The sequence below is a fragment of the Triplophysa dalaica genome, chromosome 1 (genome assembly GCF_015846415.1).
Source record: "Triplophysa dalaica isolate WHDGS20190420 chromosome 1, ASM1584641v1, whole genome shotgun sequence".
NCBI lineage: Eukaryota > Metazoa > Chordata > Actinopteri > Cypriniformes > Nemacheilidae > Triplophysa > Triplophysa dalaica.
The window spans coordinates 30,310,809-30,338,651 of NC_079542.1; the positions used below are offsets into that span (position 1 = coordinate 30,310,809).

At 40.0% G+C, this 27,843-nt stretch overlaps 1 protein-coding gene across 1 annotated transcript; it reads left to right on the plus strand.

Annotated features, from left to right (window-relative positions):
- On the plus strand, nt 1-25,997 carry LOC130417438 (E3 ubiquitin-protein ligase TRIM38-like). Its single transcript, XM_056743004.1, has 7 exons — nt 1-17; nt 3,018-3,091; nt 14,240-14,817; nt 15,069-15,116; nt 15,216-15,371; nt 23,957-24,098; nt 25,310-25,997. The coding sequence occupies exons 3-7, from the start codon at nt 14,263-14,265 to the stop codon at nt 25,855-25,857; spliced, it is 1,449 nt and encodes a 482-aa protein (XP_056598982.1). The 5' UTR covers nt 1-17; nt 3,018-3,091; nt 14,240-14,262; the 3' UTR covers nt 25,858-25,997.
- Nucleotides 25,998-27,843: the final 1,846 nt, after the last annotated feature.

The following is a 27,843-nucleotide window of genomic DNA, read 5'->3' on the forward strand; positions in this document are numbered from 1 at the left end:
TTCACTTCTTTGAACAGGTAAGTCTGATTTCTGATCCTTTGTGTGTGACTTTTACTGAAGTGTATAGAGATATGTAAATTAATCATCAGGTCTCTATTCCCTGGACTGCTGTGTCAAATCATAAAATTTGAACTGATGGACAGATTTAATCTTCAGTGACTTTGTGAATGTTTTGTTTTCCCCCCCAAAATTCATCAGAACAAAGACATTTACACAGATTTAGAAGTGAGTATATGACAGAATTTCTATTTTTCAAGATAAAAATATTTTGATTAAATAATAAATAAGCATTTCATAAATTAGCAAACGGTTATTTTCAACGGTATAACTTGTTGTTTCAAATTAAGTCATTATTTTGAGATGTTAGTTAGGTATTCCGAAATAAAAGTTGTTATGTTGCATTAATATCTTGTTATTTAAAAAAATAAGATGTTATCTCATAATAAACTCTCATTATTTAAAGGTTATACTGATCTTAGCCACTATAGTGCAGAATACAACGTTTGCATTTCTTATATATTGAATACATTATAGAGAAAACCTCTTCAAGAAGCTTGTTTAATGTTATACATGGTATATGATTTGCTTTGATTTGTTTTATCCATATGATTTTCATCTTCTCTCTGGCTAAAAGGACATTTTGTATGTTGCTATAAACCAGTAAACCACCAACGCTGGTCTAGAATAATGTGACCAGACATGCCATTTTCAAGGGACACCGCCTACCCTGTTCGCATTTGTTTATCATTTACATCATTATAAATGCGACCTCTGGCGGATGCAGACTCTCCTGATTTTCCCAAGTGAGAGATGTCGTTGGGTTAACATCATGTTCACCCTTGGACAACATTTCAATCAATTGTTTATACAAATTTATAAATTTCAACATTATTGCGATCAGTGTTTGCTATAGTTTGGCTTTTGACCCTTGACTTTGTTTAAATTAAATCTAAGTGTTTACAACAGTTTTTTGATAAGATGCACTCATGCATTAATAAGAGAAAAGAGATGTTTTTAAGTTAAGTTTTTGTGATGTCTATGATAAAGATGTGAAGTGACACTAAATAAGGTGGAAGTTAATCTTCTATGTTTTATGATGGATTCAAATGTATCCGTTCACAAATGTATATGTAAGGTGATAAATAAATCAACAGCTGTCTTGCCCCACTTAGACATCAACAGTCATCATACAAACCTCAACAATAGTGACAATTATCAAACTAATTCAGAAAATCAGATCATCTGCAATGCATTCTTTGAGTCATGAATGAGTATTGTACCCAGCATGCATTGCAGCATGAAGCTTTCATTTGGTGATTGTCAGCATTGTTATGATTCATATACTGATTCTTCATGTCTAATGGAGTCAACAACTTTGTGTTTTTCTAGTGTATTGTTTATTTCATACAGTATTTTAATACCACTGTTTAAATCTCTCACTGTAGGATCAAACACTATTCACACATTTATAACACACTCCTGAGCAATTATTAGAATAAACACACAATGATCCTAACAGATCTTAATTTTCAGTATCTCAACAACTGTTTTTTTAAACAACTGTTTTGAAACACAATGAAAACTTATGGTATTGTAACTTTCCTTGATCAGAGTCAAGAGCCCAACTAAAGCAAACACTGATCACAATCGTGCTTGTTTAAATGTATAAATATTTTTAGCAATAAAAATAATTTGAGAATAAACTAAATGATCATATTCCACTTTACCTTGCACAATATAAGCAACACATTGTGTGTAGACTACTTGCTTAAATATATAATAAACCTTCAAGAGGGTAGTATGACATTTTGATTAGTTATAAATGTTCTGTTTGTTTTATTTTATTAACACTATAGTGTAGCGTAAACTTTCATTCGCTAATTTCATCAGCCTTTTCTAAACTAATCGCAGTTGATAGGTTCTTAAGGGCAAAAGCCATCTGTCGGTTTGACATAATGTCTCCCTCCCTCTCGCCAAGACGTTTTATGATAAACAAATATGAGTTTTATGATAGAACTAAGCTTCATTGTAGCTTGCCTTAAATCAAAGTCAAAATAACTCATCAAGCCTGCATGCAGTGAAGAGCCACCATACAAGTAAATAAATACAGTATTGTTCAAAATAATAGCAGTACAATGTGACTAACCAGAATAATCAAGGTTTTTAGTATATTTTTTATTGCTACGTGGCAAACAAGTTACCAGTAGGTTCAGTAGATTCTCAGAAAACAAACAAGACCCAGCATTCATGATATGCACGCTCTTAAGGCTGTGCAATTGGGCAATTAGTTGAAAGGGGTGTGTTCAAAAAAATAGCAGTGTCTACCTTTGACTGTACAAACTCAAAATTTAGCAATCCTGTGAATCACTTAACTAATATTTAGTTGTATGACCACAGTTTTTTAAAACTGCTTGACATCTGTGTGGCATGGAGTCAACCAACTTGTGGCACCTCTCAGCTGTTATTCCACTCCATGATTCTTTAACAACATTCCACAATTCATTCACATTTCTTGGTTTTGCTTCAGAAACAGCATTTTTGATATCACCCCACAAGTTCTCAATTGGATTAAGGTCTGGAGATTGGGCTGGCCACTCCATAACATTAATTTTGTTGGTTTGGAACCAAGACTTTGCCCGTTTACTAGTGTGTTTTGGGTCATTGTCTTGTTGAAACAACCATTTCAAGGGCATGTCCTCTTCAGCATAGGGCAACATGACCTCTTCAAGTATTTTAACATATGCAAACTGATCCATGATCCCTGGTATGTGATAAATAGGCCCAACACCATAGTAGGAGAAACATGCCCATATCATGATGCTTGCACCTCCATGCTTCACTGTCTTCACTGTGTACTGTGGCTTGAATTCAGAGTTTGGGGGTCGTCTCACAAACTGCCCAAAAAGAACAATTTTACTCTCATCAGTCCACAAAATGTTCCTCCATTTCTCTTTAGGCCAGTTGATGTGTTCTTTGGCAAATTGTAACCTCTTCTGCACATGCCTTTTTTTTAACAGAGGGACTTCGCGGGGGATTCTTGAAAATAGATTAGCTTCACACAGACGTCCTCTAAGTGTCACAGTACTTACAGGTAACTCCAGACTGTCTTTGATCATCCTGGAGGTGATCATTGGCTGAGCCTTTGCCATTCTGGTTATTCTTCTATCCATTTTGATGGTTGTCTTCCATTTTCTTCCACGTCTCTCTGGTTTTGCTCTCCATTTTAAGGCATTGGAGATCATTTTAGCTGAACAGCCTATCATTGTTTGCACCTCTTTATAGGTTTTCCCATCTCCAATCAACTTTTTAATCAAAGTACGCTGTTCTTCTGAACAATGTCTTGAACGACCCATTTTCCTCAGCTTTCAAATGCATGTTCAACAAGTGTTGGCTTCATCCTTAAATAGGGGCCACCTGATTCACACCTGTTTCTTAAAAAAATTGATGACCTCAGTGATTGAATGCCACACTGCTATTTTTTTGAACACACCCCTTTCAACTAATTCAACTAATTGCCCAATTGCACAGCCTTAAGAGCGTGCATATCATGAATGCTGGGTCTCATTTGTTTTCTGAGAATCTACTGAACCTACTGGTAACTTGTTTGCCACGTAGCAATAAAAAATATACTAAAAACCTTGATTATTCTGGTTAGTCACATTGTACTGCTATTATTTTGAACAATACTGTACATATTTTTTCATGTTACTATAATGTTTAAATACAAAAAACCTGGTAAATAGTTATTTTTTCACAAACAATTGTCCGTATTTAATTGTAGCGCTAACGCCTTTATAATATGCATTGTTGCAGAGGACTTTAAGAGAAAGCACAAAACACATAGGAAACAGGAAAGAAGGAGCAAAACACATGAAAGACCAAAATATAGTAAAATTAATAAAAATAGGAGATTACAAATACATAAAAATGCAATAACATCATATTTAGATATTCATTTGAAATGTAAATTTACAAACAGCTGTGTCAATATGATTCTAAGGCTGCTGTATTGTAGTGATATTAAGAAAGTTTGTGTCTTGAACTATGTTATCAGTCTCCCAGTGAGCAAACGAAACTTGAAACGGCAAGAAATTACTCTTGAGAGTAATCTTGATAGAAAGCAAACTCACCAGGAAGCACCAGTTCTTCTTCGGCACATAATGAACTGATAAAAAGATTGCATCATGTTATAAGGATTGAATCTTAGGCTGTGTTTACATTTGTTATTTACATGGCATCTGTATCTGGATATTGTCCACAATCACATTAATAAGACAAGTGTAAATGCAGTTCTGATCGTAATGTTATCAGATCTCAGTTTAATGTAGACGCAACCCAGATAGCAAATTTCGGCACAAATCTAGCCCACACCTTACTCCAATCCCAGATAGCAAATTTTTGGTTCCCAAAACTGACCCACACCTTACTCCCCATACTTTACTCATCTGGCCCACACCTTACTCCCCATACTTTACTCATCTGGCCCACATACCGCGTGGAATGATGGCACTTGTGCGGTCCGCTCCTGTTTGCCAGATTTGGGCCACATATCAAACAACAAAAATTTAAATATTCAAAATGTCAGTTTTTTATGATTTAAGATCGTTCCCAGCTGACAAAAGTCACCATCATGGTGATCAGTGTTTCCTTGAGTTGCGCTCTTGACCCATGACATTGACTCTTGTACATATATGTACTTTTAAAGTAAATTTGTTATAGATATTGAAATGATACTCTGATCAATGGTGCTAGTTGGTGGTCAGTGAGACATCTACCATGTTTACATTTGAATCAATTGCGTTCTTATTACAAATTTTTGTTAGCTGGGTTGTATTTCAGGTTGTATTTCAGGTTGTAGTTGTTATGTTTCTCTGGGTACATTTTTTTGTAGTTTTTGTTGAACTTTTCTGCAGTGATGCTGTTTGGTAACAGCAGATGTTCATAACTAATGGCTCAATTATCACTATAATAATAATGAAACTCAATACAAATTCTGTCAAACAGGAGTACAGAAAGGTGATGGTTTTGGGATAAATCTGGGTCAGAATTTAAATGAACTGGTATTTTTATTTGGGTCAGCTCTGCTTCATTTGTGCTGTTGTCTGATATGTGGCATAGCTTTGGCATGCCTGTTGCCCAAATCTGGCAAACAGGAGCGGACCGCCCAAGTGCCATCATTCCACGCCATATGTGGGCCAGATGAGTAAAGTATGGGGAGTAAGGTGTGGGCCAGATTTGGGCCGCCAACGTTTGCTATCTGGGATGGAACTATTTTTTAATTGCAGGCTTTTTAAAATAACGGGCAGTAAACTTGAGATCCAATCAGATATCCAGATGTGCACTGAAAAATAATATTCTTGAGGACTAGTAAATATTACTCATGCAAATCAGTTAAATTTATCTATTATGTAAACTGCAAGGATCTCCACTCAATTAGATTGAGTAGATTTTATTCTATGTTTTTAAGTAAAGAGTACCTAAATTGATCAGATATGAGTCATGACACTAGTCAACCTAATATTTCTCAGAATTAATTACTTATAAAAATGGAGTAATATTAGTTTAAATAACTGACAACAGTTCATCTGCTTATTCTGAAAGATAAATATTGAATAATTTAACAATAAATATGACTTATTCAGAGAAGCTTGAATTTATCTAAAACTGTCCAGAAACAGGAGATCGCATCAATTGCTTTTATTGACCAAATAACAAACGTCGACAAAAGCCCTTTTTGACAATGAACACAAGATTAATTTGATGTCACCATTATTGTAAACAGTGTTCACTTAACAAAGTAATTCATATTGAGAAATATTATGTAGACTTTATCTAATTTCTTTCAGTGTGTCACAACTCATATCTGATAAATTTAGGTACTCTTTACTTAAAAACATAGAATAAAATCTACTCAATGTAATTGAGTGGAAAACTTGCCTTAATTTTATTGATTAGATTCAGGAACTTTCCATATAGTTTACTTTGCTACCTAGTATGTGTAAGTAAAATTTAACTGATTTGCATGGCTAATATTTACTAACCCTCAAGAATATTTTTTTTCAGTTTGGAAACCAATTGATTGAACAACAAGTGTAAACGCACTGTGTCCTGATTGTCTGAAGATCCGATCTGCCTGTTTGGAAGACAGAGTTTGCATGTTAATTACAAATATTAAAAAGAGCGTAAGACCTAAAGATGCTTGTAATATCAGACTGTCAAGAGATTCACAAATTGCCTCATTAGCTTCATCTACCCCAGATATGGCCAAGACTCGACTAGACAATATTGGTACTCTGCCACCCCCTGTACATCTTGAAAATAGATTTGAGGCACTAATGAATATGGGTGAAAAATCCCCAAATGTGGTCAGGTGGACAAAAATCAAAAGTGGACACTGCAGTTGGCAGACGCTCTGTGTCAAACAGGCAACGGCACTCTGCTCAGAAAGCAGCCGAGCAAAATACTCTGATAGTGGGGGACTCTATTATCAGAAACCTTCGTAGCAGGGCTATACATACATACTATTTCCCTCAATCAATGATTGTTGATGTAAGCAAGGAACTCTCAAACATCCTGAAACAACGTAAGTCTGTAAATCGGATTGTCGTACATGTGGGGAAAAATGATACTGGAAAAGAGCAATCAGAGCTCCTAAAAAGGGATTTTAATGAACTCTTTGAAATGCTTGGAAAGCTAAAAGTACAGGCATTCATCAGTGGACCTCTCTCAGCTAGGGGAACGAATATGTTCTCTCGGCTACTCAGTCTGAACATATGGCTGCAAAAAACCTGAAACATGAGAGGACTGAACTTCTGACAACTGGACTGACAACTTTAATCTCTTTTGGAGTCAAAGTCAACTTTTACAACAGATGACCTCCACCCAAACAAACTTGGTTCAAGAGTGCTATAGGACAATATCCTCTTCTCCCTTCTTCACCCATCAGTAAAGTGTGCCACTCCACTCCTAAATGGCACAAATACACCTGGCCATAGTGACCCACCTCAGCAGTTGGATGGACATTTGGATAACACCACTGAGGCTGTACCCTGCCCAGTGACATCACATCAGTTGGACGAGGAACCCAAGGAGGTTTCTGTGGATAACAACCGGGAGAGCCAAAACAACATACTTCAGTCTTCAGAAACACCAGACTCGCAGCCCCTCTCACTACACACCCTCTCCCTCTCTACTACATCATCTATTTGAGCTTCTCAGAGAAAATGGAAGAACTAGTATTTGCTTTAAAAAAACTGCTGAGTCCACAGGTTTCAACTAAAAAGCGACGGGACCCAAAACCACCAATGCTTCTGGATCAACCTGGCCAACCTGTTCCATATGAAAGAGCTCTCCGGCCTCTGCAACAACGCCAGGGATAACACAAATCCCCATCTGCTGGAGATGGACTAAACAAGATTGCAAAGAGCACTGGTAACTGATATGAATTGGGTCCCTGCTATGATAACAGCAACAATTTCAAATATTTACAGAACAAGTGGGAACCCAGTGTTCCTTTAGTTTTCCCTGTATCTGTCCAGATAAGTGAACGAAAAACTAAGGCCCCTTCCAGTCGTATGGCAAAGCTATCTAATCTAATACCTTTAGACGATACTCTGAGAATGACAAGGGAAAAAAAACAGTTACTATTCAATTAGCACTTTTAAACATCAATTCACTAAAAAACAAATCCTTTTTGGTAAATGACCTCATCACTAGTAACAAACTGGACTTCATGTTTCTAAATGAAACTTGGTTAGATGATAGTTGTAGTGCTACAAACCTCAATGAATCTGCCCCCCAAACTTTACTTTTATAAATGTTTGCAGAGCTGTTAGTCGAGGTGGAGGAATAGCTGCTCTATTTAAAGATCACTTTGACTGCAAGCAAGTTTTACTTGGTGACTACCTGTCCTTTGAATACTTGAGTATTGCTTTAAAAGGTGCACCACGCATTCTGTTTACAATTATTTACAGACCTCCCAAATACTCCCCAGTCTTTGTTGATAACTTTTCAGAACTGCTATCAGCTATTTCCTCAGAATTTGACTGTTTTGTTATCGCTGGAGATTTTAATATTCATGTAGACAAGACAGAAAACAGCACTGCAAATCAACTTTTAAATGTTTTAAACACTTTTGATCTGATCCAGCATGTGCACGGTCCCACACACAATCGTGGACACACTCTGGATCTGCTCATTAGCGAAGGTCTAAACATTTCATCCACTATTATTAGAGATGTGGCACTGTCTGATCATTTCTGTATTTTCTTTGATATATAAATCAGTCCTGCCACTGAAAATAGACCCGTCTCCGTAAAAAAGAGATTCATAAATGAACACCAGTGAGCTATTTATGAATGCTACACTGTAAAAAATGTTCAGTAATTTTTACGGAAAAATACCGGCAGCTGTGGTTGCCAGTAAAATTCCGTACAAAATACAGGAAAAGAACCTAAACAGCTTTGCAGTTTAAAACTTCAGGGCACAAACTTCAAACAGTGAATGAACTTAATACATTTGAGTATTTTATATCAACAACATTTCTTTATAGAAAATGAAAACTTGGTCCAAATGCATAAAAGTGATAACATTACATTTACTTAATTTATTTCTTTGTAATTCATTATTTAAGTCACATTTAAACAAAGCAACATGCAAGCATGACATCAGAGTATCTTTGCCTGACCGTGAGTTGAACACAGACTCAACTCTTCAGCTTAGTGGTGACCCACAAAACATTTGATATCAGAAAAGAAAAGAAAAAATACAAATTCCGTAGTTTTTACGGAAAAATACCGGCAGCTGTGGTTGCCAGCAAACTACCGTAAAATTACGGGAACATCCTGTTTTTATTCATCCAATCAATTCACAGTAGAAAACATGAGCCACACCCACTATTCATCTTGTAAATAGGTCAGAATACTGAATCATCACTTCTGCTTCACAGGGACTGCAGCATAACAGCCATGACTTGATGTTTTATTGGTGTATTCAAAGTCACCGTTTTTGTGATCAGGGTTTGCTTTAGTTGGCCTCTTTCAGCTGTCATAAATAAGTTTACAGTTTTCTTTGAGCTGCTATGACATTGTTTTATATTTAACATAGTTTTGTAGCAAATCACATCAAATGAAATTGTGATTAGGTATTTACTCTTTATTTGGGATGTTGTTTAATTACTTATTGTATTTTTTGTTTCAAATGAATCTACTTTTAAAATTCACATTTCATGCAACAATCAACATAAAAAGTTTTTGAACCGTTAAAAAGCCTGCATTTTGTCTTTGACTCAGACATCAAGAATCAGAGTATGAATCTCAACAGTGGTGACTAACAAATGAAAAGCTTACAGCCGCAATGCATGCTGGGAGTCATTGATGAGTTTTGTGCTTTGATGATACCCAGAATGCATTGCGTTTATCTTTAGAGGTTTTTTTCTGATGTCACCATTGTTGAGACAAACTGTTATATTCTAGATATCTGCTAGAACATTTATCAAGCGTTAGATTTGCTGTTAAAGACATTCAGTATATTAATTAATTTCATTCAATATCACAAATGAGGACAACAAGTAACTTTAAAGCACCACCTAAACTCTTGAACATGTACTTACTCTCCAACACAAATAATTTAATGCGTTAGCTTTATCTGAGCTTTCCACCCACCTGAGTCAGTGTGTTTCAACTCATAGATGTCAATACTGGGGAAAGACTTCTTCACATGGCAGGCAATGGGTCAAGACCACAACTAAAGCAAACACTCATCACCATAATGGTGACTCAACAAAACCATCGACATGTAAACTTATGTTCATTTTCAATTAGAACTTTTGTAGACGTGCAACAGAAATAAAGTGACAGTGGTGTCTGTAAGTGAAGGTGATAATAGTGTTCGTGGAGTTGAAAAAAAACTCCTCTTGAAAACTTTGGAATTTCACTGTTAATTTCCAAGAGAATTTGACAGAGTTATCCGTATTTTATGGACGTTTTTTGACAACAGTTTTCTCTGTGAAAACTACAGAATTTCACTGTTAATTGCACAGCATTTTTTTACAGGGTTTTTCCGTAAAAACAATGGAATTTTTGCTGTTAATTTTACAGACAATTTTACAGTGTTTTTCTGTATTTTTTACGGACACTTTCTGATAACAGGTTTTTTGTGTGAAAACAACAGGATTTTACCGTTAATTTCACAGGCATTTTTTACAGTGTATGTCTTTGTCACCAAGTATGTCTACAGACCCTATGGATGTTCTCCTCGATAGCTTTAATGCAAAAGTTAAAAATGCTATCGATGCCATTGCTCCAGTAAAGGTCAAGGCGATAACTGGCAGGCGTAAAGCACCCTTGAGAAACACACCAGCAGAAAAAAGCATGAAAGGAACATGCAGAAAAGCTGAGCGTATGTGGTGAAAAAACAAACCTGCAGTTCACTCTAACATCTATAAAGACAGTCTGCATGCCTTCAATGTTGACTTAGGCAAAGCTAGACAGAACTTTTTCTCTAACATTATAAACTGCAAAATAAATAACACTCACACTCTTTTTGCAACTGTAGAGAGACTGAGGAATCAGACAGGGAAATGCTGTCTGATGACAAATGCAATGAGTTTGAAACTTTTTTCCTTCAAAAGATCAGTAATATCAGAATGGAATTCAGCAAAGCTCCATACGGCAGTCAGGTCAGTCTGACTTCAGCACATAAGAAATTAGTAACTTAGTCTGAATTTCAGACAATTGATCTCAAAACCCTGGAGGAATTGGTACAGCATCTTAAGGCATCAACTTGCAGCCTTGACACACTTCCTACATCCTTTTTCAAAAGAGTGTTTAACTGTTTGGAAGCAGATCTCCTAAAAATAGTTAATATCTCACTGCTCTCAGGAACTTAACCAAGTTGCAGTTGTCAAACCTCTTCTAAAAAAGGGCAATCCAGACAAAACCTTACTGTCTAACTACAGACCAATATCAAATCTTCCTTTTATAGGCAAGATCATTGAAAAGGTTGTCTTCACTCAGCTGACCAAATTCTTTAACTCAAATGGCTTGCTTGACAATTAGTTTCTGTCAGCATCATAGCACAGAGACAGTGCTCACAAAGATAATTAATGATATTCAATTGAATTCTGATTCAGGCAAAATATCAGTTCTGGTATTACTAGATCTCAGTGCTGCCTTTGACGCCGTAGATCACACCATACTCCTACAAAGGCTGGAAAACTGGGTAGGGCTTTCAGGGTTGGTACTTAAATGGATTGGGTCATACCTTAAAGGGAGAGGTTACTATGTGAACATAGGCAACCATAAATCTGACTGGACACCCATGACTTGTGGTGTTCCACAGGGCTCAATTCTTGCTCCGCTCCTCTTTAATTTGTATATGCTCCCACTTGGCCAAATAATGAAAAAGTACCAAATTGCCTACCACAGCTATGCAGACGACACTCAGATCTACCTAGCCCTCTCACCCAATGACTACAGGCCTATTGACTCTCTTTGCCAATGCAATGATGAAATTAACAGCTGGATGTGTCAAAACTTCCTTCAGTTAAATCAAAACAAAACTGAAGTCATTGTTTTTGGTAACAAGGATGAAACTTACAAGGTAAACAGATACCTTGATTTAAGAGGTCTAAAGAGACAAAGTAAGGTAAAAAATCTTGGGGTAATTTTAGAGTCTGACCTAAATTTTCAGCAGTCATGTCAAAGCAATAAGCAGATCAGCCTACTACCATCTCAGAAACATAGCCAGAATCAGATGTTTTGTCTCAAGCCAAGATTTAGAGAAAGTAGTCCATGCTTTCATCACCAGCAGGGTGGATTACTGTGGATTACCTGGCTGCTGCCAGGATTCTGACCAGAACCCAAAATTCTGATCATATCACTCCAATCCTCAGGTCCTTACACTGGTTACCAGTTACTTTTAGAATCAACTTCAAATTATTATTAATTGTCTATAAATCACTTAATGGTCTAGGACCTAAATACATATCAGATATGCTCATTGAATATAAACGAAACAGACTTCTCAGATCATCAGGATCAAGTCAGTTAGAGATAACAAGGGTTCAATCAAAACAGGGCGAGTCAGCGTTTAGCTATTACGCCACCTGTAGCTGGAATCTACTTCCAGATGACATCAGAGGTTCACCAACAGTAGATACTTTTAAATCCAGATTAAAAACACACTTGTTTAGCTGTGCATTCACAAACTGAGCAGGTTTGATGGTTTACATCAACTGCACTTCTATTTCTAATTTATTTTTATTTTGTTCTTATTCTTTTTATATATACAATCACATTTTTAATCAATTTTATTGCTGTTTTATTGTTTCTTAAAATCCAAAGTATTTGTTATCTTAAATCATTTGCATTTTAAAGATACGTCCTTGTGTATGATATGTGCTATATAAATAAACTTGCCTTGCCTATCCTGCGTTCCCTTGCCCTTTTATAAATCTAAAAATATTTAGTCTAAATTTGACACGTCACAAAAACTACATCATTTGACATTGTTCAGCAAAAATTTGATAAACAGTAACTTTGAGTCAAGATACTCATGTTCAGCCCATGTTTGACTGTTAAAAATGTGCCTCTAAAACACACTATTACAGATAATTAAAAATAGATATTAAGTTTAAGAGCCAAACTAAAGGAAACACTAAACACTATTAGGGTGAGTTCTTATTTTTCATGTTTTCTTCAGTGATTGTGTTTGTTATCAGCAGGTGTTCATCATTAATGATCAATCATCACTTCAGTAATCATCTTAATTATCTCATTAACTTTAAATCTGCTGCAGTGTTACTTTTTAACACTCAGGGCCCGGTTTTTCAAAAGTAATCCACTAGTATTTTGGATAACGGATTGGATCAAATCTTGAAAATGTGTTTTTCAAAAGAAAAAACGGATTACATAATCGGATCAGTTCACGTAATCCTGGAAAAAAATCTGGATTAAACTGATCCCATCAGAAAGGTGGATTAAGCATGGAATCAATGCCCAAAATGTAATGAAAACTTTAAAATTTGTATAAAATAATACTATATTTGGATCATGCAGTATCTTACAAGATATCATATTTATTCATAAGGTTTTAATTTTATTTGTTCATCCGTCAGGCTACAATGATTAGGTAGGCTTTAACGTATTCAGCCTTTCAATATAGGCCTACAGCAAAGTAGAAAGAGTTTGGCCTCATAAAATAATCCTCCAAACAGCTGTCAAAATTTACCAAAAACAATAAATTTTATTCTGTCACTAATTTATATATATATTCATCACAATCGAAAATATTTTTGTTTTTAGAATATGTATTAGTGATGCATGCAATGATTACAGAATAACCAAAAAAAATGCAAAGAATGGCAATCACTGACTTTTGAAATCCAAAACAAATCCAAATCAGAAATAGTGTCTAACTATTTCGTCCCTTGTTGGACGTCCTGTTTGCTGGACGTTTCCAGAATGCAGGAGGTTGGTTAGGGTCTCCAAGGGGCTCAGGTGCATCATTGTCAACAGAGAGAGGGACATTGCGCTTAGTAGCGATGTTGTGCAGGACAATACAGTTATGTTGCATGCTTGCTTTCTGTGGTTCCATTCTCAGAACTCCATTTAAACGCTCAATTGCTCAATTGTTTGTGTTCAGATGAGCAGACTGCTGGAAGAGGATGGGTTGGGGTTTTTCTTGTTTTTAGTTTTTTTTAAATGTGTGTGTTTTCATTTCAAATAAAATAAACTTATATTGACCCCACGCTGGCTATTCTACTTGTTGCTTTTTACATATCTATAGTTCTACATTGCGATTTCCTATCCTGTTTGAGCACTGGTTATCCAGCACTGGTTATCCAGATTTGGTGATCCTGAAAAGTTCCTATCCGGATCAGATTGATCCAATCCGATGTTGCTTTAAAAAACTGGCTCCAAAAGTAAGCTGGATAACGTGATCGCGGATCGCAAAAAATGGATTACTAAATCCGGATCAATTTTATCCGGATTAAACCTTTTGAAAAACCGGCCCCTGAGTGAGAATTATATAAACACTAACAGTGTTAAATTAACACTGGAGGTTTTGCTGTGTATCTTCCTATGAATTACATTGCTTCTCGATTAAAAAAAAAAGCATTTTTTGACATTTTGCCGGTTCAGGTGATAGATATTAAACACATTGTTTTGAAACACATCTCCAGCACGTTTTATTTATACAAGCCATTTCTTATTATTATGACTATTCAAATCCTCAGGTGTAAACTCAGATCTAATCACCATGGCTTCACCTGTAGATGTCCCTCGCCACCGTCAGTGTCTCATCTGTAAGAACCTGTTTGAAGATCTGGTCACCAATGGCTGTGGACACAGCTCTAGTCAGCGCTGTATGAACCAGCACATAAGCATGAGAAATCAAGAATGCCCCATGTGTCAGGAGCCTGTGTACACCAAAAGCAGCGTGAACGCTGCTCTCGAAACCATTCTTCAAGAGTTTGTCCAGGTGCAGAAGGCCGACCGAAGTCTCTATACCAGGGAGACAGGTGAGATCCCCTGCGACATCTGTGAGGAAAACCTGCCACTAAGAGCTGTGAAGTCCTGCTTGACCTGTTTGCTCTCGTACTGTGAGCGGCATCTGAAGCGCCATCAGTCTTTGAGGAGGCACAGGGGTCATAAACTGGTAAGTCCGGTGGAGAGACTGGACGAGAAAGCGTGTCGTGTCCATGGCAGACCTCTGGAGCTCTACTGCAAACGGGAAAAGCGTTTGATCTGCAGCTTATGTGTGAAGACCGGGGAAGATGTTGTATTTATCGAGACAGAGAGAGAGCTGAAAGAGGTATAAACCTTTCATAGAAAAGTCAACAGGGGGTAGTTTTAAGAAAATGAATATTGAGTTTATCCTGTTTTAATGAAACGATAATATGAGTTTTTACAAAATACCCAGTGAGTACATACAAGTTAATTCTAATACCTGCTGTGCAAAAAACAATCAGCACACATTAGGCTCTAAATCTTGTGAGAGACATCGGTATGGTTGGGTGTTTAAACTGTATCAATGTACTCAGACAGTTTGGTATGTTACTGCAGGCCGAAAAGCAAAATACTGTTAAAGGATTGGAAACCATGACAAACCAGGTAAGTGTATTTCTTTGAAATGTAGAAATATTTTGACATTTCTGAGAGTGAATCTATAAACAGACACTTGATGATCAGTCGCTTCTTATCTTCTCACAGGCTCAGATAGACAGAGAGCAGAGGGAAATAAAGAAGGTATTTGCTGAAGTGATGGATGTTGTGAGGAGAGCTGAGGAGGAGCTGCTCTCTCCTCTAGAGGAAGGAAGAAAATTTCTTGAGAAGAAGATGGCTGAGAAAAATCATCAGATAGAAAAGGTAACCCTTAAGTATAGAGAAATCATCGATCACCTGAACCAAAATAAGAAAGAGGAAGATGACATGGTCTTTCTACAAGTCAGTGACAAATTCTGTATTCTGTGCATTTTAAGAAATATAAAAATCCTAGATGTGCGTTGAATGATTTGTCACGTATATTTTAACTTGACACTTATGAGATGCCTTTGTCATGTAAGTCACGGCTAAATTGGAATTTGACTGCCCTAAAATTGCCAAACAGGCCTGTAAATGTGTTGGATTTGCTTTGGTTGAGCACTGAAAAAAATGATTGTTGAGGATTAGCAAAGTAAACTATATTCAAACTTCCTGAATCTACTCAATAAAATTGAGGCAAGGATCTCCACTCAATTAGATTGAGTAGATTTTATTCTATGTTTTTAACTAAAGAGTACCAAAATTTATCATCTATGAGTCGTGACACATTAAAATAAATTAGATAAAAGTCAACCTAATATTTCTCAATATTAATTACTTATACAAATTGAGTATTATTAGTTGATATAACCGACAACAGTTCATCTGCTTATTTTGAATGATAAATATTGAATAATTAAACACTAAATATGACTTATTCAGAGAAGCTTGAATTGACCTAAAAATGGTCAGAAACAGGAGATCACATCAATTGCTTTTATTGACCAAATAACAAACGTCTACAAAACACCTTTTTGAAAATGAACACAAGATGAATGTGATGTCACCATTATTGAGTCACAACGTATGTACTCTTTTGTTAAAAACATAGAATAAAATCTACTCCATCTAATTAAGTGGAAATCCTTGCCTAGATTCAAGAAGTTTACATTTAGTTTACTTTGATACTTAGTATATGTAAGTAAAATGTAACTGATTTGCATGGGTAGTATTTACTAAGCCTCAAGAATATTTTTTTTCAGTGCATGGTCTGTTTAAATACTTAAGTCTGATTGGCTGGAAGGTTTGCATTTAAACATGCACATTTCCAGAGAGTTGAATAAAGGTTTGAAATTATCTGACCAATTAACCGTAACAAATATTTGCAGTTTTTACCCATCTGAGGGGTATTGCACAAAAGTAGAATAAAGAAATCCAGGATAATTGAGCAAGTGGCTTGACCTTGTCTGCTTGGCACATCCTGGCATAATTGGTTGCATGTTTGCTAAGCCAGGATGACAACGCGAAGCTAAGTCAAGCCAGGTGTAGATAGCTGGGATGAGTGCACGTTCACGGCATTCTTAAATAGACCTCTTGATCGCTCACAGAATCACTGATGGAAACATGGATAAAAGTCGAGCTTCATACTTCACAGCCGCTGAAGAACATGTCCTGATGAAGTTTTATGAAGAGGTGAGAGATACCATAAGAAAAAAAGGCAATACCAATCCCAGAATTAACTCATTCCCCACCAGCCTTTTTTTAAAAAAGTTGCCAGCCTACTCCAGCGTTTTTTTACATTTTCACCAAATATTAATGGCTCACTGTAAATTTCGGTAAAGAATATATGTCAAATGAAAGAACAGAGTCTCAGCTTTTAAACAAAAAGAATGTATTCTTCTATCTTCCTTTGTTCGTTTTTTATCACTCTGAAGATGTGGGCAGGTTTCTTCAAAAATGCATCACTTTGATTAAACAGCTAGATAATTAATTTTTTTTGCCAAAGATTCCACCCAGATTCCACTTAGAACAATCATTAAAAACTGATAAAATATATACGTTGTAGGTTCTGGGATTCTGTACTTTTTCCCAAAGGTGTGTAACAGCGCCACCTGCTGTACTACAGTTAAAACACTGATTGCCGTAATAACTCGTCTTTGGCGGGGAACCGTTTTTTTTAAATGATGAGATAAGTCTTCAATGGCGGAGAACGCGAGAAAGCCTGGCAGACAATAGCGGACCGACTTAATGCGTAAGAAGTCCAAACTGTACAGTTAATAAAAAGTCCTCCACTGGAACTGTCATAATTAGGCAATAAACAAAGGAGTAAAGGAATTAATCAATTTTTCTCATGTTACGTTTTTATAAATTTTATCTTTCTATCCTTCATCAAAAACAAACGTGTTTGGCCATAAAAGGACCTGGTAGCAAGTTAAATTTAAACATAAGAACATTTTGCAGGCTGTAAGTGACTTTAAAGTAGATAACAGTGAACAAATGAGGTGAATAGATAAGGTGTCTGCTTACATGTTGAATGTCTGTATGATTGTAGCAGTTAAAAAAAAGCCCATAGAACTGGCAGAGGGGGCGGCCCACCAGTAAATCTATACACATTCATTAGCATAGCAATATAACACTTGGCCTGAGTAATAATACTTGAATCAATATAAAAATACTGTTGCAATTACAAAAAGCCAACAGATTTAAATGAAATGAAAATTGAGTATATATGTAATATTTTAATACAGGATAATTAAAATGATGCAACATACTTAGAAAGACGGGACATGGTGCAATCAATTCGGTGGATTGACGTTGGAAATACAGGTGAATCACTAGGATTAATTTTAGCCTGGCTGTTAGCCTGGTCTGGAGCAGGCTAGCTGCAGAGAATAAATCACCATAGTAACTTGTCCGGGTTAAGTTTGAGCTGCTTTCATGCAACCGAGTTGAGGCTAAATTCAGCTAGGATAACGTACTCGGTTACTAACGTAACCTCGGTTCCCTGAGATACGGGAACGAGTACTGCGTAGCAGGATGCTATGGGGAAAACTCCTTTTCTCCGATGACTGAAGCTTTATAATAACGCAGCGAAAATGCTGCACGGCCATTGGTGCGTGTAAAGTAAAACTTTACGCCAATGGCAGCGAAGCTGCACGGGCCTATGGCGATGGCGCCCGCCAAAAGGGGCGGGGCTTATGGCTATATAAGCAGACACATCGCCGTAGGAACCTCAGGTTATTTCGACTGAAGCGACGACCATATGCAGCTTGTGAGCACGGCCAGGAACGCAGTACTCGTTCCCGTATCTCAGGGAACCGAGGTTACGTTAGTAACCGAGTACGTTCCCTATCGATACTTCACTCGTACTGCGTAGCAGGACGCTATGGGGAACCAGTATAATCCCGCCGTGCCACAAGTAGAACGAAAAACATCATATAATACCGGAGCCGTAGCTCGAGTATTTGTATAATGCAGGGAAGCCCTGTAGAAGACGGAAAAGCCAGGCTAATAGGTGGCTTAATCCAGTTAATCGTCCTAAGAATGTGCCAGGTGCCAGTGTGGTTGAGAGCAACCACGGTCCAGCAGTCTAGTCTTAAGCAGAAAGGACCCGGGCCTGTAAGGCCGGAATGTCCAGACTGTAAAATCTGGTAAATGTGGAAGGCGAGGCCCAGCAAGCCGCCGCACAAATATCCGCTATGGAGACTCCACTAGACCATGCCCATGAAGAGGCAACGCCTCTATTAGAATGGGCCCTTACTCCCGTGGGGCATTGAAGGCCCAAGGAAGAATATGCCAGCGCGATAGCCTCAACTAGCCATTTAGATAGTCTCTGCTTGGTGACCGGGGACCCTTTGGTGCGGTCTCCGAAGCAGACAAAAAGCTGTTCCGACTTCCTGAAGGCGGCGGAACGCTCAATGTAAATTTTTAACGCTCTGACTGGGCAGAGCAGATAAAGCTCCGGGTCCTGCTCGGAGGGGGGGAGCGCAGATAATGTCACCACCTGTGCTCTAAACGGAGTAGAAAGCACCTTAGGTACATAACCGTGTCTTGGTTTGAGGACTACCCTAGAGTCATCAGGCCCAAATTCAAGACAGGAGGGGCTCACAGAGAGCGCTTGTAGATCACCCACACGTTTTACCGATGCTAACGCTAGAAGCAGTGCAGTTTTTAGTGTTAGGGGGCGGAGGTCTACGGACTGTAGAGGCTCGAAGGAAGAACCCTTCAGAGCTCTCAAAACAGTAGGTAGGTCCCATATAGGAACGGTGAGGGGGCGAGGGGGACGTAGCCGCCTGGAACCCCTCAAGAAACGAATAATCAAGTCGTTCTTTCCCACTCCTTGGCCCGCTATAGGGGCATAGGAAGCTGCGATTGCTGCCACATATACCTTGAGTGTTGAAGGGGAGCGGCCCTTATCCAACAGCTCTTGCAGGAATGACAGAATTATTGATATATCACAGGATTCTGGGTCTGTGCCGCGAGTTACACACCAGGCGGAGAAGACAGACCACTTAAGGGTATAGAGTCGTCTCGTAGACGGCGCTCTAGCCTGTGATATTGTGTTCATGACACTCTCGGGGAGAATCGTAGGCCCCCGTCGAGTGGCCAAAGGTGCAGCGCCCAGAGCTCTGGCTGGGGGTGCCAAATGGTGTTGCCTGCCTGAGAGAGGAGGTCCCGTCTCAGGGGAATAGGTCACGGGGCTGCTACGAGCAGCTGAGACAATTCCGCAACCCAAGGCTGGTTCTTCCAGAGTGGGGCTACGAACAGCACTGTGTGCGCTTGTTCCGTGATCCTCCTGATCGTCTGCGGTATAAGAGCGATCGGGGGGAAGGCATAGAGGAGCTGGTTAGGCCAGCTGTGGGCCAAGGCATCCTTGTCCTTTGGAAAATAGGTTGGGCAATGAGAGTTGTCTTTTGAGGCAAAAAGGTCGACTTCTGCCCTGCCGAAGACCTCCCAGATTTTCTGTACCGACCTGGGGTGGAGCGTCCATTCCTTTGAAGGGACATTGCTCCGGGATAGCATATCTGCTCCCTGGTTCAGTCTGCCCGGTACGTGAGTTGCTCTCAGTGAGCGCAGATTGCACTGCGCCCATTCCAAGAGGCGAAGTACCAGGGAGAAAAGGCATTTTGAGGCGAGGCCTCCTTGGTGATTTATGTAGGAGACCACTGTCATGCTGTCTGATCGGATTAAGACATGGCGGTCCCGTAAGACCGGCAGGAAGTAGCGAAGGGCCAGCCATACTGCCTGCATTTCCAGGTAGTTGATGTGCAGCCCCTTCTCCTGAATTGACCAGTGGCCGAAGGCCGGTGCACCGTCGCACAGCGCTCCCCAACCCGTGTTGGAGGCGTCTGTCGTGATCACCTTTCTTCTGCATGATGTGCCCAGGGGCACACCCTGCTCCAACCAAGGAAGATCCTTCCATGGGGCTAGAGCAGTTATTCAGATTTGGTCCACCTGGACGCGTAGGCGTCCATGACGCCAAGCGTGTGGCAGAACTCTTTGTTTCAGCCAGTACTGCAGTGGACGCATCCGAAGAACGCCTAACTGCAGCACTTGAGAAGCAGAGGCCATGAGACCCAGCATCCTCTGAAACGACTTGAGGAGGCGAGACGCTCCCAGTGTGAAAGAAGCCGCGAGCCGCCGTATAGCCAGGGCGCGGTCTGGCGCGATCCTGGCCGTCACACGACTCGAGTCGAAAAACCGCCCCCAGGAACGAAATGCGTTGGCTGGGGGACAGAGAGCTCTTGGCAAAGTTGATTCTTAGCCCCAGGCATTCTAGATGGCTGAGAAGAAGGGATCTGTGGGACCTTAGCTCTTCCTCTGACTGCGCTAGAACAAGCCAGTCGCCGAGGTAGTTCAGAATGCGGATTCCCGTCTGCCTGAGAGGGGATAGAGCCGCGTCCATGCTCTTCATGAAAGTGCGAGGAGCTAGAGACAGTCCGAACGGAAGGACCCTGTATTGATATGCAACCCCCTCGTAAGCGAATCTCAAGAATCGTCTGTGGTGGGGAGCTATCTGGATGTGGAAGTATGCATCTTTCAGATCCAGGGAGAATAACCAGTCCCCTGGGCATATTTGCGAGAGGATCTGTTTCAGAGTAATCATCCTGAAGCGCCGTTTCATAAGGGCACGGTTCAGATGTCTGAGATCGAGGATGGGGCGGAGACCGCCATCCTTCTTGGGTACGAGGAAGTAACGGCTGTAGAAGCCTGACTCGGTTTGATCTGGGGGAACCAGTTCTATGGCTCCTTTGTCCAGCAAGTTCCTCAGCTCCGTGCACAGAACGTGTGAATTCGCGTTCTGAACCTGGGTTGGGATGACCCCGCGGAACCGCGGGGGTCTGCGAGCGAATTGGAGTGAATATCCTCGAGATATTATCCCCATCACCCACGCCGATACCCCAGGTATGGCCTGCCAGGCCTCGGCCCGTATGACAAGGGGTTGAATGCATTGGGGAGGTAAGCCGCCTTTTGGGGGCTTGACTTCCGCTGAGAGTGGAAGAGGAAGGTTGCTCTTTTTTTGAAAATGTTTGTGTTTTATTAAAGTGTCCGCTATAACAGCGGTAGGTTGTGCGGGCATTAAAACAGGCCCGGTTACCCTGAACAAACATACATGTATGCCGGCACCCGGAACAGAACGGGGTGCTTGGGCACACAATAGAGCTTTCTTGGGAGGAGGTCCAGCCGGACACGATCTCCTCCTCCTCCTCTTCCTTGCTTCGGTCTCAGGAGGATGCCTGAGGAGCCGGGTCCAGCGTGATCTTGGGCCGGGGTCCCTGGCGCTGAGGGAAGCGTCTCCCTGAGCGAGAGCGTTGACGCGTCTCGGCACTTGATGCCTTCTGAGCAGCGGGGGGTGTGATCCTGGCCGGCTGCTGAGTCGGCTGTGGCTTGGGGTGGGCAGACACTGGTCTGGATCCGGGTCTCTTGGGCAGGAAGTGCTTCATGGCCTGCGAGGACTTCTGCGCTGCCGTGAAGCGTTCCGCAAAACCCTCGACTGCCGGTCCAAAGAGGCCGTTGGCTGAGATGGTAGCGTGGAGGAAGGGGACCTTGTCTGCCTCCTTGATCTCCGTGAGCGTCAGCCACAGATGGCGTTCGAGAACCACGAGACTGGCCATCGATCTGCCTATTGCCTGGGCTGTGGCCTTGGTGGCGCGTAGAGCCAGATCCGTCGCACTCCTCAGCTCCTTGAAGGGCGCACTGTCAGTGCCAGACTCGTCCATTCCTTGGAGAAGTTTGGCCTGGTACACCTGCAGTACTGCCATGGAGTGCAGAGAGGAAGCCGCTTGGCCGGCGGACGAGAATGCGCGTCCAGCGAGGGCCGATGTGGTCTTACATGGCTTTGAGGGGTGAGACGCTTTTGCCTTCCACCCGATAGCTGAGGGCGGACACAGATGTGCGGCCACAGACTCTTCGAGGGGAGGCAGCTTCTCATAGCCTTTTTCCTCTGCGCCATCAATGGAGGTGAGGGCGGAGGAAGAAGGTCGTAGACGGGCCGAATAGGGGGCGCGCCATGACCTGGTGAGTTCGTCGTGAACTTCCGGGAAGAATGGTGAATTTCGCTGCCGAGGGGCCGTGCGACGCCCCGGCAGAAACCATTCATCCAGACGGCTGCGAGTGGGTTCCTCCGGAGAGGACCACTCTAAGCCCAGCTCTTTCACGGCCTCAGCGAGAACCCGAAAAAGCTCGGTATCCGCGCTAGGCGCGTGTCTGCTGTGCTCTACAGACGGAGAGGGGGTGGGGTCAAAAACTGAGCCCGATAGCTCCTCCCCGTCTGAAGCCGCTAACGACATGCTGTCGTCTTCCTCGAGTTCGCTTCCACCAAACGAGACTACGTCACCGGCGGATGCCGGCGGGCGCAGTCCCGCCCGAGAGAAACGAACCGGAGAAGTTTCTCTCTGTGGAGAAGGCGAGGCACGCCGAGGGGACTCGAGCTCGCCTTTCCCCGAGAGCTTAGTTCCTCTTCCCCGCCGCTCCGTCCCGGCAGGGTGAAGCGGGAGGGAAGGAGGGGCGGAATCGCTCTCTGAAAAGAAAGCTATCCGCGAGCACAGAGAGGAGAGACTCATGCTCTCACAATGAGGGCATTCTGTCTCTCCGAGTGCGTCCTGAGCGTGGGAAACCCCCAAGCACGAGACGCACTCGCCGTGCCCATCAGCGGCGTGGAGGCGGACCCCGCACGAGTGACAGGGACGGCGCGGCATTTGAAACAACGCCGCAGGAAATTTGCTCGGAAAATGAGTCTTTTAGCTCTTTGCCGGATAGCGGCGCGGAAAAAGATTCGACGCTGCAGGAATCAGCGGAATCGCTGAGCAGAGAGGTCCAGTCCGCTGCAAGGCTTTCTCAACGGCGAAGCTGTCAGTCCGGGTAGCGAAGAGAAGTCGTCGCTGAAGGAGAAGAAATCTGAGGGCGATGTGTCTGCTTATATAGCCATAAGCCCCGCCCCTTTTGGTGGGCGCCATCGCCATAGGCCCGTGCAGCTTCGCTGCCATTGGCGTAAAGTTTTACTTTACACGCACCAATGGCCGTGCAGCATTTTCGCTGCGTTATTATAAAGCTTCAGTCATCGGAGAAAAGGAGTTTTCCCCATAGCGTCCTGCTACGCAGTACGAGTGAAGTATCGATAGGGAACCAACATATCCCAGCTTAATCCCTTATCTTGGTTTTGTGCAATACCCATCTGATCAAAATCTAATCAAAATATCAATAACAGGTTTTAATTCTGCAAATAACCATAGTATAAGCGGGATAATACATAGCTAGCCTTTGCTTCGTGTAGGGTGGTTCGTCACCTCCACGTTGTGCTTTAACTGCATTTAATCCACGGCTAGCCATATATTATACCATACGCATGCACTATTATGTGAGAATCAAAAGAAGGAAAAATATAAACATGTCAACTCTGTAATGTTGTGTTGATTTTGTCTCTCTTTCAGTCAAACCCTCCTGTACTTGCTGAATTCAAAGATGATTGGACAGTTTCTATTGACACTGAACTGAAGTTTGGCTCCATGAGAAATATAAACTCATCTGCTTTGGCGTCCATTGCGACTCAGCTAGAGAATCTGTGCTCTTTTGGTGAGATATGATGTCTGTGAGTAGTGATGTAATGAGTGAGGTAACTAAGGCAAGCACTTGTTCATACAGTCACTTTTCAGGATTGACAACTGAATATACTTAAAGGTGTGAGTCTTGAAATGCCCTGTTCACACACCTGCTTACAGTTGCAGCTTGAATACTGTGTGTATGAACGATCAACTGAACTCAAGCCCGTATTCTATCTGCATGTAACACCTGTAACATAGCAACGCACACAAATAGCATTGATATGTGCCTTCCTTGTCAAAATAGTTTGATAAAAAAAAGTCAGCGTATGTAATACTAACCTGTGTCTAAAAAACACTTTACAAGGGGGATAGCATATTTAAAATTGATTTTAATTTGAAAAATGAATTATTATACCATCAGTGACAGCAGTAGCATGTTTAACCAACGCAAACCCTCGCAGTCAATATCACTCAGCTCCTGCAAAAGGTCGGTTTTATGACTGGCGAAGAAATGCGGCCATCTGCTGATGACTAATTAAACAAACAACTGAAGCAATTTCTTTTCTACCCACATATATAATACACTTCTTAACCTTATATTAAGCTTTTTAATATCTAAAACTTTATCAAAAGTTATCAAGTTTTAAATGTTATTATCGCATGTGATCTTATTATATTATTAAAATGTACTGCTCATATGCGCGCAGTATATTTACACAAGAGGGCTCCCATAACACTGTGGCATCTATGAATTCTACAGTCGCTGTTGTTTAAGGACAGAAAAACTGATGTGCATAATATTACGAGGCAATTTTTCAAACATCTTAGTGCACTGTACGTGACAGGGAATTGCGGTTGACGCAAAAGACAACTAGCTGTCCAGTTCGATTCCGTTCACACAGTATCATGCCATTTTCAAAGTACCTTAAGGAAACACAAAAATACCGTTATACTGATGAGCCAAAACATTATGCACACCTGCCTAATGCAGACAATATATATATTTTTCTGTGGCTGCTCATAATGTTTTGGCTAATCAGTGTATATATTGTAAAATAACATCTGATCATTAATAACATCATTGTGCCACTGTAAGAATAAAGTCTTTTAACTTTTTGGTTACAGAGATTAAAAGAATTCAGAGGTTTTCAGGTATTTATAAGAAGAACACAATTTTGAACTGCTACATTGGTTTATTAAACTTTTAAGCATTCCATGAGTGAGACTTTTCTCTTTAAACAGTGGATGTGATTCTGGATGAAGAAACGGCACATCTGAGTCTGGAAGTGTCTCCGGATGGCAAAATCGTGAGTGGTCCCGGACAATTCTGTCTGGTGGGTGGAATCCTGGGAAAGCTTCAGATTACATCTGGAAGAGCATTCTGGGTAGTTGAGGTGGGGAAGAAACCAAGTTGGGAACTGGGTGTAGTGAGTGAAAATGCCAATAGGAGAAGGAATGTCTCATACAAGCCTAAAGAGGGTTACTGGGCCATCGTGCTCTGCGATTCAAACCTGTATGGAGCTTTTGAAGATCCTCCTCTTCAGCTTCATCTCTCCACCAAACCCCAGAAGGTGGGAGTGTTTGTCGACTATGAGGATGCTCTCGTCTCCTTCTATAATATGGACAATCTGTCACATATTTACTCTTTCACTCAGTGCGACTTTAATGAAACCCTCCGTCCATATTTTAACCCTCTTCCCAAAAAAGATGGTAACGATTCTCATCCAATGACCATATGCTCTGTCAACCCAGATGACATCTTATTTAGAAGCTGTACTGTGTGCAGTTAAACATTACAACACACATGCACACATACACACAAACAGACACGCTAACAAACGCACGCAGAAAAAAAGAGACCATTTCAGAGATAATTTTTAAATGAAATAATTAAATGTAGATGTATGTGTTTAGGTAAAATTATCATTTGTGTTTCATTCTGAGAACTACTAACAATATTTCTGCTAAATTTCAAATATAAATATTATTTCGTTTTGCACTTATATGAAGAAATGCTCTGTATTTTTTCAAGAAAACAACATAATATTCACTTTTCAGTAAAACAACAATAATATTTGTTCATGCGTCTTGTCATGCTGAGTCTTCCACATTGGCTGTTGGATGATTTTGTTACTCTTGAGGTTTGATTTCATTGAAATTCAAAAGACACAAATGGCAACAAGACATCTTTTGAAATGAAATTTTGGAGCGTACCTATATATATATATATATATATATATATATATATATATATATATATATATATATGAAATATAGATAATTATTAAGTGAGTGGGGAGTGGGATACTATCTCTTCTGGTTAAGCATTCTTATTCTAAGTCCTTTATAAAAACAATGAAGAAAATGACATATTCATATTTATCTAATATTTGCACCAAGTGGTTGATTGGATTGAGTGGCTGATAGAATCCTACAGGTTTTAAAAATACTAAATGCATGAGAAGTCTTTTAATCAGGGTTCAAATCATGAAAAACATAGTGTATACAGAGATATGTTATACATGTATGAAAAAAAACCTGAACAACTAAAACCACACATTTGAAACCTCTGTAAAATACTGCATGGTTCTTTTTCCCCTGTGCATCATGGTGTGAAAAAGAATTAAGGGAAAAGTTTGAAGTTTAAGATAAAATATTATTAGAACTGAACGAAGCCTTATATTACTATTGTTGGTAATTTTAATGTCTACATTGTTCGGCATATTAAGCTCCATGGTTTATGCAATTAAAATGTATAATACATGTTAAACAAATACTTATCTATGTATATTTAAATTAAATTTTACATGTTATATTTACATATATCTGAGGCCACCAGATCTGGAAAAAAACATTAAAATCTCCAGCAAGATGTTGAAGTTTAAATATATTTAAACATCCCATCAATATTAATTAATGATCTAATTCCCACATGTAAGTCGCTTTGAATAAAAGCCTCTGCTAAATGACTAAATGTAAATGATCTCATGTCTCTGTAATGAGTCAACACGTGAGACATTTTGTATGAATTTCTTGTACGTGTATTTTCAACAAAGTACCTTTCTTTTACCAGATTAAGGCACGTTTTTACTACTGTATGTTGAGTTTTGAAAACCCCAAATTTCAAACCGGAAGTTCCAAACCTTATGTTGTTCCCGTTGCCTACCTTATCCTGTAGATCATGGCCAGGGGCGTAGCTAAAGATTTGTGTTTATTAAATTAAATACAGTGGTTTGCGTCATATAAAATTTCTATATTACTTTATAAGCATTGTTGTTATATGGGCTGTAGGTTTATTTGTATTCATATTTTTTTCTGCTATTAAAAAGTAGTTGTTATTTGCTTGTAAGGGTTCATCCATTTGCTATTGTTATACAAACTAATGTAAAAGTAGTAAGCAGCACTTCTAGTTCTAGCTTTATTGTTATGTTTTGTTATTTACCTCAGGAATGTTTATGGCTGCACCACATAGGGAAAAAAGCGATTTGAGACTAACACGACCATAGCTTGAAGAACACATCTTCACAAAGTTGTATTTTTATATTGCACAACAATTGAGTATCAAATAATCATAGCTGCATCAGTCAAATAAAAGCATTAATTTCTTTTAAATTTAAAAGTTAAGTTACAATATGTATTTATATTATAATCTGCACAACCGTCGCCTTTCTTTGAAGATGTTGCAGGGCATTCCAATGAAGAGTTTTTTTGTAAGAAAAGTCCTTTTTAACAGATATCCCGTGCTCAGGGAGCAGTGAGCAGTGGGAACCCTATCA